The sequence below is a fragment of the Phytophthora sojae genome, assembly GCF_000149755.1.
Source record: "Phytophthora sojae unplaced genomic scaffold PHYSOscaffold_5, whole genome shotgun sequence".
Taxonomy (NCBI): domain Eukaryota; phylum Oomycota; class Peronosporomycetes; order Peronosporales; family Peronosporaceae; genus Phytophthora; species Phytophthora sojae.
This window is the reverse complement of record NW_009258119.1, coordinates 439341-449912: the sequence shown is the minus strand read 5'-3', so window position 1 is coordinate 449912 and position 10572 is coordinate 439341. Positions and strand designations below refer to the sequence as shown.

General features: G+C 53.2%; 3 protein-coding genes across 3 annotated transcripts; 2 read left to right on the top strand and 1 right to left on the bottom strand.

Annotated features, from left to right (window-relative positions):
* Window positions 1-2541: 2541 nt before the first annotated feature.
* Window positions 2542-4861, top strand: PHYSODRAFT_301515 (hypothetical protein; the record flags this gene model as incomplete). Its single annotated transcript, XM_009529978.1, has 4 exons — window positions 2542-2583; window positions 2911-3400; window positions 3783-4022; window positions 4248-4861. 4 exons carry the CDS (start codon window positions 2542-2544, stop codon window positions 4859-4861), a joined length of 1386 nt encoding a protein of 461 aa, XP_009528273.1.
* Window positions 4862-6804: 1943 nt separating this feature from the next.
* Window positions 6805-7223, bottom strand: PHYSODRAFT_354718 (hypothetical protein; the record flags this gene model as incomplete). The annotated part of the gene is made up of 1 exon (XM_009529977.1): window positions 6805-7223. A coding segment is annotated over one exon (379 nt), but the record flags the coding sequence as incomplete, so codon positions are not given.
* Window positions 7224-8004: 781 nt separating this feature from the next.
* PHYSODRAFT_505974 (hypothetical protein) lies at window positions 8005-9432 on the top strand (the record flags this gene model as incomplete). The annotated part of the gene is made up of 2 exons (XM_009529976.1): window positions 8005-8155; window positions 8975-9432. The coding sequence occupies 2 exons, from the start codon at window positions 8005-8007 to the stop codon at window positions 9430-9432; spliced, it is 609 nt and encodes a 202-aa protein (XP_009528271.1).
* Window positions 9433-10572: the final 1140 nt, after the last annotated feature.

The window sequence follows — 10572 nt, the reverse complement described above, 5'->3', positions numbered from 1 at the left end:
GTGCCCCACGCCCTCGTGCCTTACGCTAAGTCCTCGGCTCCGCCAGGCGCGGTGTCTATAAAAAAATGTCGGGTTGCAGCGCTCGCCTTCGCTCGCTCGCGCAGACCCGCCCCCGCCTGATCGGCGGGTGTTGACGATCGGTGAACGCGCTCAGCGAGGCTCGCGCTCGCGTTCGCTCGCCCTCCCCCTTTAACCTAACTGCGCTGTTGGCTAGAGGCGCATTAAAAGCGCTTACGACTACTCGGAAGATAGCGCATTCGAACGCATGCAACACGCATCGCGCCTAACGCAACGCAACGCACTGGGAAGGCGTTTGCTCCCGCATACGTAGTACACACACGCATATAAGCACCGCAGTAGGACATGCACACATTAGAATAAGGTTGAGCGGGTAACCGCTGCAGACGGTCGCACGACGCGGTGCATGAGCGAGCGCGCAGGCGCTTGCTTCCTACCCGGTAGATTCTGAAATGAGAGCTGTTGTGAGCCAGTCGCTCCAAACATGAAATTTCACGTCTGGAAAATTTACATTGCGTCAATGTTAGCGATCACGCAACATTGGACCCCACCAATGTTATTGATCCCACACATTGAGGCTGATTTTCAATGTTGCTTTAATGACTCTCACCGTCAACACCGAGCTCACATCTCTCCGTGCCCCGCCGAGTAGTTGAAACGGTATACTTGACTTCCGTCGCGGTCCTGCTGCTCCTTCAGCAGCTTCTGGCCTCCGCTTGCGCGTCTCCGCTGGGCCGACTTGCGTTCCTTCGTCACAATGTGTTGCGGGCCACCTTTGAGCGCCCCACCAGCGCTATGTGCGGCGACATGTCGTCGCCTTTCCCGAGTCTGGATCCCTGTCACTGCGATTTGCTTCGCCACGCCGCGCCTGCTGCCGGCCGTGGCATGCATGCACACCGGCCAGGTATACGCCGTCCGCTGGAGCTCCGGCCTGGAAGGGGTCAATCAGTGCTCGCCAGCGCGCTCGGATTGGCCGGACCGGCTCTATCGTCAGGCTGCCCGCTGATTGGTCCTCCAGGCGAATTGAGCTCCACGGCGCAGATTGGCGAGTGCATCCCGACCACTCGTGCTGAAAGTCACGAGGCGGGTGGCTCCCTGGTTGCTGAGAGTCTGAGCGTATATAAAGAGGATAGGTGTTCGTACTCGGAACCCACGAGGTTCAGAAGATACGAGACGCTGTCCTGTAGCTTCTGAATCTCCGACCCGCAGCAAGTGTTAAGCCGACGTAGTCTCTGCTGTGTTTGTCATTGGTACATGTACCAGGTTCGTGTAGCCTGAACCAGACTTCTTGATGATATGACGTTGGGGCAGTATTGGCACTGGTGACGTGTGCCGCCTTGAAGAGGGTCGCCCAAGGTCTTATGGGGGCGCAATGGCAGCCGACGGCGGAGCGGAAGCTTGGGCTGCTGGTGCTTGGACAGGTGCTGACGGCGTAGGTGCTGCGGCGGGGAACTGGGGACGGGGCTAGTTCCGTCACCACGCGCTGTGAGGGCTGCAATGTCGGCGCAAGGACGGATGCTTCATGGGGACTTAGCCGGCTTGATGGGCGCGGGCTGAAGGTAGGCTGTTTGGGCTTGGGAGGGCTTGTGCCGGACTGGGCTGATCGTGGTTGCGGCTGCTGAGCTGAGGGCCGGTTCTGCCGCTGAGGCCACCGACAGCATGGAGGAGACGCAGGGGCGGAGGTGCTGGAAGACACAGCGGCTGCTAACGCGCCATGGTAGGGGGCGGCTCTTATAGTCGGTCAGCTAGTTGGCCTGCATGCAAGCTAGGTAGCTGAGGAACGCCGCCCCCTAAAACTAAAAGTAAGCTGTCTACTCCTGGCCAGGCAAAGCCTAGGTGCAAATCCGTGGTCTGTTGTGGTGTCGAGTTCGGGCTTGAAAACGTGGCTCACTTCTTCTCTCGAAAAATGGGTTTTCCACCGCTACCCTTGTACAAAACACCTATAGAGGTTAAACGACTGCACGTTTCTCTATGGATGGTTTCCTGCGTTAATTCCACGGAAGGCCTTTTTTCAGATACAAGATGGCAAGTGCGAGTGGAAAAGACCACCCTGGCCTACAAGATCAAGGCCGGCTATTCAGTGTAGTGTAGATGCAGTCATTCCCAAACTTTCAACGCGCTAAAAGCCGACAACCCAGTGCACCACTCCCTGGGGTTTTATCTAGCTCCAACACGGGCCTTACACGTATCCGAACACAATTTGACTGCGCCCCCACGGCTGCATTACCTCTGAAAAGCTAAATATTCGCTCTCAAGAAGAATAACTTTTCTTTTTCTCACGGGCCATTCAAGGAATACATCAATGTACATGTTTGCACTTGATAGTCAAATACTGCAGGTAATGATCGTCGCATAGCCTGAGTATGCCTGAGCTAGACCAAATAGTCACCGATGAAGCTGCATACTGCGCCTTGCATTAACTGCAAGTTCTGGTCTCTGACAACTAAATTTGTTGTCATTTCCATTTAATGGAAATGAAGACAATTTCTACATTATCCTCTCGGTAGCGTATCCGTTGTAAACATGGGTCACCCAACTCCACAATGGCAGTACAAAGCTACAGTAGTGCGTCGATCAGAGGAATATACAGATCTTGGAACAAAGAAGCCATTTTTCTTGTTTTCGAGTAGCGATTCCTTTACCCATACTACCACGGGAATTAACTGAGATACCAGTCGTATTAGTTCCTTCCGGAAGATCGCAAAGAAAACGGTTTGCAAGATTTTTAAATGGGTCTTTTGGGGAACAGGTGTTAGATTTGATGTGATAGTACTTTCTCTATGAACCAGTGATTGGATCTCGTTTGCTAAGTTTTGCCACGTTTTGCTTCAGTTTGGCTTTGCCACGCAAGCTAAACTACCCTACTGAACCGGCCCTGCCTTCTACTATCAGCATGGCCAAGCGTACGAAGACGACCACCACCAAAGTCGCCAAGGGGTCCAAGCTTCCGCGCAAGGTTGCTTAACAACAGCCTGCATCACCCCGAGCGCGAACGCGCACCAAGCGACAGCTAGCCATGGCCCTAGCCAGTCCAGCGTCCTCGGCGCCATCGAGTCCAGCTTCGTCTGCGCCTTCGAGTCCCGTGGTGTCGAAGATACCAGCGAGCTTTGTGGCAGCGCTCACACCGTCTCCTCCGTCGTCACCGGTGGTGACGCCGCTGTCATCGCCTTGCCTATCAGCGTTGGGACGGAGATTGCGCGAGTCGGCTTCGACGGGAACGACGCCCCAAACGGGCCCACAGCTGTTGGCGCCGTTCAAACCGTCCCTGTCGCCGCTACCCCCCTCCCCTCTGTCGGCCTACTCGACTGGAGGGAGCCTGGATTCGCCTCAGCCAAGCTTGCCTCCGACGGAGACGGCGTCGGATGGCACCTCTTACGAGTTGGTGCGCGCCGAGCCCCAGCGCACGAAGTTTAAGTCCGTCATCATGTTGAACGGCTTCCAGTACACGAAGGCTGGAACGTCCTCCAAAAAGGTCACCTACTGCTGTAGTTTCTACAGGCGTAAGGAAAAATCTAAGGGAAGGATAGACTTTACCGTCGAGCACATGGGTTTCCAGACGAGAAGGTACCTCTCATCCGACCCGACACACTCGCGATAGTATTCGTTCGCCGACAGCACATCGTGGACTGTGAGCTCGACGGACGGAACCCCAACCCAGCGGACGTCTTTAAGGATCCTCTGCTAACAGACCCAACGACAGCCACCGTTCGTCCCAACATGGCAGCTGCCAGTTCGCTGACTAACCACGTTAACTTGGCCTGCAGTGACTCAGAGGACGAAGAAAAGACCGATGGAGCAAGCGGACATCGACTTGGTGCGTCTTCAAAATCGACAGCTGCGCAAACGAACACGAGAAGCCGATGTAGAAGACGAGGACCTGCTCCTGCCAGACGACAGCGACGTACCCGTACTTCCTACCAGCACCGAGGCACACGCATCATCATTTCGACCGTCCCAGATGGAGAAGCAAGTTCACAACGCGATCGTGCATCCGTCGTTACTAGGTAAGAATGCACAAGCTGTATTATAGTCGGCGCAACAAGGCTCAGGGACCAAGTTTTTGGGGACGCCACCAGTACTTCGCCTGTCGTACGATCTCAGCTTTGGTATTCGCGGGCTCTACCTCATGCCCTTTCAACGCTTCAACCAAGAGCTCGAGCAACACACGACGTCAGCCACCAGCAACATGACGAACTTCAGCCGATCCAACGCTCTTTAACCTGCCCCAGCACCAACGAACACCACCGAGATTGTCGACGCCTTCAACACGCTGCTACTGTTTGCCGAAGGTTTCTACAACAGCACGGTCTACAACTTCATCAAAGCCGGCGCTACATTTATGGAACGTATTGCTGTGCTGTCGCGTCCAGATGCAGCAACCTGCAACATGCTGGTGTTCTGGATTAACTCCAAGCTCGGCAAATTCCGCAGTCAAATTATTGCTGCGGACCTCCAGACGGCAGCACTTGTGGGTCAAGAGTTCACAAGAAACGATGATCACCTTCTGGAGCTCTTCCAAGCACTACAGGACCGCCAACGAAGCGCACAAGTAGCCGTTAAACCAAGTCGCACGCCCGGCAGCACGCGCCCCAGTTCAAGCCGCGAGTTCCGTACGCCAAAGCCGTCATCCGTTCCACGAGACCTACTCGCCATGCTACCCAAGCAAGACAGAAAAACACTGTGCATGCTCTACCTTTCTCAGAAGGGGTGCACCGGCCCAGCTCCGGGACAGTGCTTTGACCCTAACAGAGCCCACTTCAAGCGGCTCGCACTCCCAGCCGACGCCAAAAGCTTTATCGACAAAAACTTTCTCGGTCTGGCACCAGCATTCCAGGATCTGTGACGCCAAACGACGTCGCCCCAACCGGACCAGGGTGCACTGATGCTCGGTCTCGGGGGGACAGTGGTGCCAGCAGCCTACGCATCTCGCCCGCGGCAGACAGCTTCCACGTCAGGAGTACAGGCTCCAGGTGCTGGGCAGTCAGCATCCACATCAGGAGTACAGGCTCCCAGTGTTCATCCGAGAGCACATGCTATCGGGCTATGGGGAGCACTAGCTCTCGATAGTCAGTCAACAAATACCACGACACCAACAGAATACAAATCGGAATTCAGCCAACAATGTCATGCTGCTCATCAAACGTCCACTAGTTCCCAGTTAGCAGTGCACCAAGCACTGGTCAGGGACCGCAACCGACGATGTCAGCAGTACGCCGCCAAGTTCGACGTGAACATCCCACATTTAGCAGCATCGCACAACGGACGCCTCGACGTTCACCGCATTCAAGCTGACTCGCAACTCGCCTGCAGGTGCGGCTTAGCGCTGTCCGACTTCGTCCGCGTGTATAGGGACCAGACACCAAGCGACCCAAGACCCAACAAAGACTTGTTCGAGCTCCCGCTCCCGTCTGATCCTGGGCTTCGACACCTCACACCTCGATGGAACGCAGTCGTAAGAGAAGGTGTTATGCCGTTATGGCGTCCAAGTACACCTCGCCAGCAGCTCGCGCGGCCATCAAGTCACAAGTCTATCGATGCTCATGCGGGTCAAATACGTGAGCACATCGCTAAAGGCCAGCAACAAGGCCGCTACCTGATTATGGAGGCAGACTTACTGGAGCTGTGGGGTAACATCTTCTTAAGTCCTGCTGGAGTCGTGGATAAACCCGGCACTTCTTCCGCGATTCGAGTCAACGATTATTCATTCCCGGAGGGTGCCTTCGTGAACGACTTCACCGACCGCACTGACTTTCCTAAGATCGCATACAACCCGAGTGATATCGCGCGCCGGATTTTTGAGCTGAAGACTCGCTTTCCCGGTCACCCGATCCTGACGATGCTCGGGGACGTGTCTGGGGCCTTTCGTCATATTCCTGTAAGCGCTCTTCACGTACACATGTTCGCCTTCCAGTTTGAAGGAGTCATCGTGCTCGATCTTTCATGTGGATTCGGGTGGTGTGGCTCACCAGCCTACTACTGATCAACAGCCTCTACCAACAGCAGCGGTCCCAGCATTCACACGACACCAACCTGTTGACCGGAAACGTGTGGTGCGACGATCACATCTGTGTCGAACTCGACACGGGTACTTGTTGTATGGAAGCAAATCTGGCTCTTCGGAGGACAATGCCTGTCGTGCTGGGACCGACCGCCATCAATGAGGAAAAGTTCACAGAGTGGTCAACGTGTATTAAAGCCCTCGGTCTCCTGTGCAACACCGAGTCTGGCACCGTGTCAGTACCGGAGGACAAAATCACGAAGGCACAGTGTCGAATCACGGAACTCCTTACGTCCGACCGCTGCACTTTATCCACAATCAACAAATTACTCGGCAGCTTGCGCTACGTATCGATGTGTTTCCCGGCCGCGCGAGCCTTCTACCAGAACGTGCAAGTCTTCGCATCAACATTCCCGCGACATTGTCGCCACGATTGCGGTTGAAGAGCAAGCTTGGGCCTCGGCTGCAGTGCAACCAGTGCAAGTTCTGCACGAGCACGAGCTGGAGCCCAGTGAGAGACGCAGGGGACAGCCTGGCACGCGCCACAGCACCAGTGAGGCAGTAGAAGGACGTCGGTAGGAGATTGTACTAGGCTTGGAGCACGCGGCACACGCTTCAAGTGGACGCGGGCACGCGCTCACAATTACATGAAGACCGGACCTGGGCAAGAGCACAAGGTGGAATGCAGGACAGAAGTTAGCCCAGGCCCGCCAATTTGTTTGCTTTGTTTTTCCTCATTAATAAACTTACCTCTTTGGTAACAACCTCCGGTCTACGCGACAAAGCACAAACCACCGCACGCCAAATATCCGGAAATAGCTCGGGTAACTAGCGCACGGCTACCACATGTTCCTGGGGGAGTCCATTTGCAACAGCCCGCTCCAGCAACTGGTCCAGAGTCGCGATTGGTGTCGAGTCTTGGTCTGGCAGCTCAGCACCCACCGGAAACTCGTCGTCCTCTTCGGCCAGTAATGTGGAATCTGCTAACTTGGCCAGAGCCTGATCCACATCAATTCCCAGTCGCTTGAGCGCATCCTTGCCCAGCAGGAACTCGTCTCCACCGCCTTCCAGGATTAGACACGGTACCGCCCCGAGACTGACGGGCCCGGCTATGGTCACTAGCTCGAGGTCCAGCACCGAGGAATTACCATGATCCAGTAGAAAAGTACTGGATCGCCCCCCCAGGCCGACAGCCATTTTCTTCATACAGTAAAAAAATCCTAAGTACGCCCGGCACACCACTTGCGAACCTATCAACCATTTATGGGCTAACTTCGAGCTCTCAGTTTATTTGCGGGACACCTGAAATAGATACGTGGGAGGTAAGATTTCGAAGGCTAGTGCTAAATAAAAACCAAGTAGACTTGAATAATAAATAATTCTCTAAAGGGTGATTCACAGCTATATTCTGCTGCATTGTGCAAATGTCCAAGTCAAGAGCAAGAAACCCCCCAAACTACGGCTCTGCTCGCTTTTCACTCGACGTGTCTGATCTCGAAGCTGCCAAGGAGTTGGGACTACTCAGGGACGATGTTGCAGTCGAGTCGACGAACCCGACAAGCTCAACGTATGGCTTGACCTACCAGCTCCGAGATAATATTGCCAATTCAGTCTTTTCTTCACAAAAAGCAGTCCACAGCAAGTGCAAAGATTTGGCTGTGAGGTGCGGCTTCCAGATTTTTGTGAAGCAGACCAGTGTGAAGTCCGACAACTCCGGTAATGCGAAATTGGCGTGCAAGGCGCTCAATGGAACGCAATATTTCGACCGGACTACACCAGCTGCCCAACTCACGTGTCCGTTTTTCGTGTATGTTCACGGGAAATCGGGGAAGTGGAAGATAACCCAGGCAAATTTTGCGCACAATCACCTCAAGTTCGTTGGTAGTGCCAAGGCCTCTTGTGTTGAAGGGTCCATCCCGTTGCCGTCCAAGCCCATGCGGAATACCACGCAGCAGATAAGCAAGCTGACAGCGATTGTCGCGACCGAGATGCTTCTCGCCCACGATGGATCTACGGCTTCTATGTCAGGCGCCGCTATCAGGAATTTTCTGAAATCAAAAGGAGCGGACGTAAGCGCTACATCGGTGTCCAGAATGAAGCAGAAAATTGACGACAAAATTCACGGCGACTTGGTAGAAAGTTACCAAAAACTGCGAGCGTACTTCGAGTTGATGGCGCACAAGAACCCCGGATCGGTTTGGAGAGTGGAAACTGCCGCGAACGGATCGTCGTTTGGTCGAGCGTGCTTCATCCCTAACGCTGGTATTCACATTGCCCAGAACTGCAAAAAGATGGTCGGCTTTGACGGGGTCCACCTTAAAGAGGAAATGCACGAACAGGGCATTTATCTGGTAGCTACCGTGAAAGACTACAACAACCACATCGTTCCAGTTGGACTCGCGCTGGTTTCACAAGAGGACAAGGCCAATTGGATTTGGTTCCTGGGAGCATTCAACTAGGCAGTTGACTGGGAAAAGTTCACGATATTGTCGGATAGACAAAAAGGTCTGCTTCCAGCTGTCGCAACAATTTTCCCAAACGCTGGCCATCGATACTGCCTGCGGCATATCATGGACAACATTAACAGGAAATGTTCCAGGTTGTCCCAGGAAGACCGTGCGTGGGTATGCCGAATGGCACGCAGCGACTGTGAAAATGACTATAAGCTGTATCGAAGTGAACTCGCCGTGAACAACCCTGCCGCTGCGAATTTTCTGGACAGAATCGAACGTGCTCACTGGGTGAAGTACAGTTTCCAAGAAAAGTTTAATCTCCCGACTTTCGACGAAATAACCACAAATTTGTCAGAGCAAGCGAACAACTGGATGGGTAAAGAGCTTCGGACCGCCAAACCCTTGGACGGATTCCACTTGTACTTCTTGAAGCTGAGTCAACTGATGTCCAAAAGGCGACAAATGATTGTAACGTGGACAAAATCTGGCGCACTCTCGGATTTAGTCCCCAAGTTGTTAGAGCGACGTACAGACCGCCAAGCTGCAGCTGATATGTGCGAGTTTACACCCCTTCTCGGGGGTGCGTACAGCGTCTTGTTCAAGGGCCCTGTTGCCATAAAAGGATACGTGCACCCAGACCAGGAAATGGATTTTCCAGCGCAGGCGTGGACGTGTGGCAATTGTCAAGACCAAATGTTCCCTTGTGTCCACGCAATTTGCGCTGCTTCAAAGGACGGCCGACGAATCGAAGACTTGTATGACGCCAAGCGTATGTCGATCGAGCACTTCCGCGATACGTACACATTCAAATTTCTCCCTTGGCCGACAACAGCAACCTTACAGCGGGACGACACAATTCTTCCTCCACAACTTGAACCCACTCCTGAACGGATTGGTAAAAGAGGGTTGAAGCCGGGGAAGAGGCCACAACACAAGCGAAAGATTGTGAAAAACGCGCTGTAGGGACAAGAATAAGCTTCGTCGGGCAAAGCCAATTTATACTTTATCGATCTGTATTTTTGATAAACAACACTTCATAATTTATAGATATTGTGCTTTCCGACAATTCTAACCAAATATGCAAGTGTTGCTGAGTCATATTTGGGTAAGATATATTAAAAATCTAAACCGATAGATCTCTAGTGTTGTGCCCTAAGAACACGCGAGTAAAATATTTCGTGAAAATCTCTTAAACTCTAGAAGGAGTAGGAACTCTACGAATGTACCACTCCATGGTACACCCTTTTTTATATAATTCAAGCCGCAATGGTACAATATGCTACGTTGATCTGCAATCTGAATTTTGCAATTTAACTACGTTAAATTTAGCCAAATCACAACCTGACCTCCGGACTGAAGTCTACTGTATTTATTTTAAGGCAACACTTAGAATAGAAATAGACTGCGAACTACATTTTCAGCGCTTCGGCAAGCCCCATTCTGCTTTGTCGCCTTAACCCACGACAGCGCCACGCCCGGAACATCCAGCGCCGCCTGGACGGCTCGTTTTACCGTCTCCGACTGAATCCCGGTATTTCCGCTCATGACGTCAGCGACGAAGACACCGACGAGCAGGAAGAGGAAGAATCATCAGTCGGGGGTGGACTCCGAGAAGAACGACGTAGGGGTGGTGGCCTCTTCGCAAGCAATCGAAGGGCCCAGAGAGGCGTGGATGGGCAGCTATATGAGGTAGAGCGAATATACGCGAAAAGGTGGATCAACGTAAGAGTATATTATCTCATCCAATGGGTTGGGTACCGGGAGCTTACATGGGAACCGGGAAGCCACGTTCCGATGCGCCTGAACCTACGGTTCGAACGCGAATCGATCGACTTCATCTGGGTCTACCAATCGACAAGAGGGAGACGTCGGACTCGCCATCTACGACCGACACGACGCAGCGCAAGGATCCAGTCTCGCAGAGAGTAGGTAGATACGTCTTGATAAATACGCATCACGAACTTGGCAAATACTGTGACAGTAGTTTGTTTTTCGGTCGGCCTGGGGGCGATCCAGTACTTTTCTAGTGGATCATGGTAGTTCCTCTCCAGCACCACTTCCATATCGCACAATTCCGGTCGCCCATCCGCAAGAGTCACACTA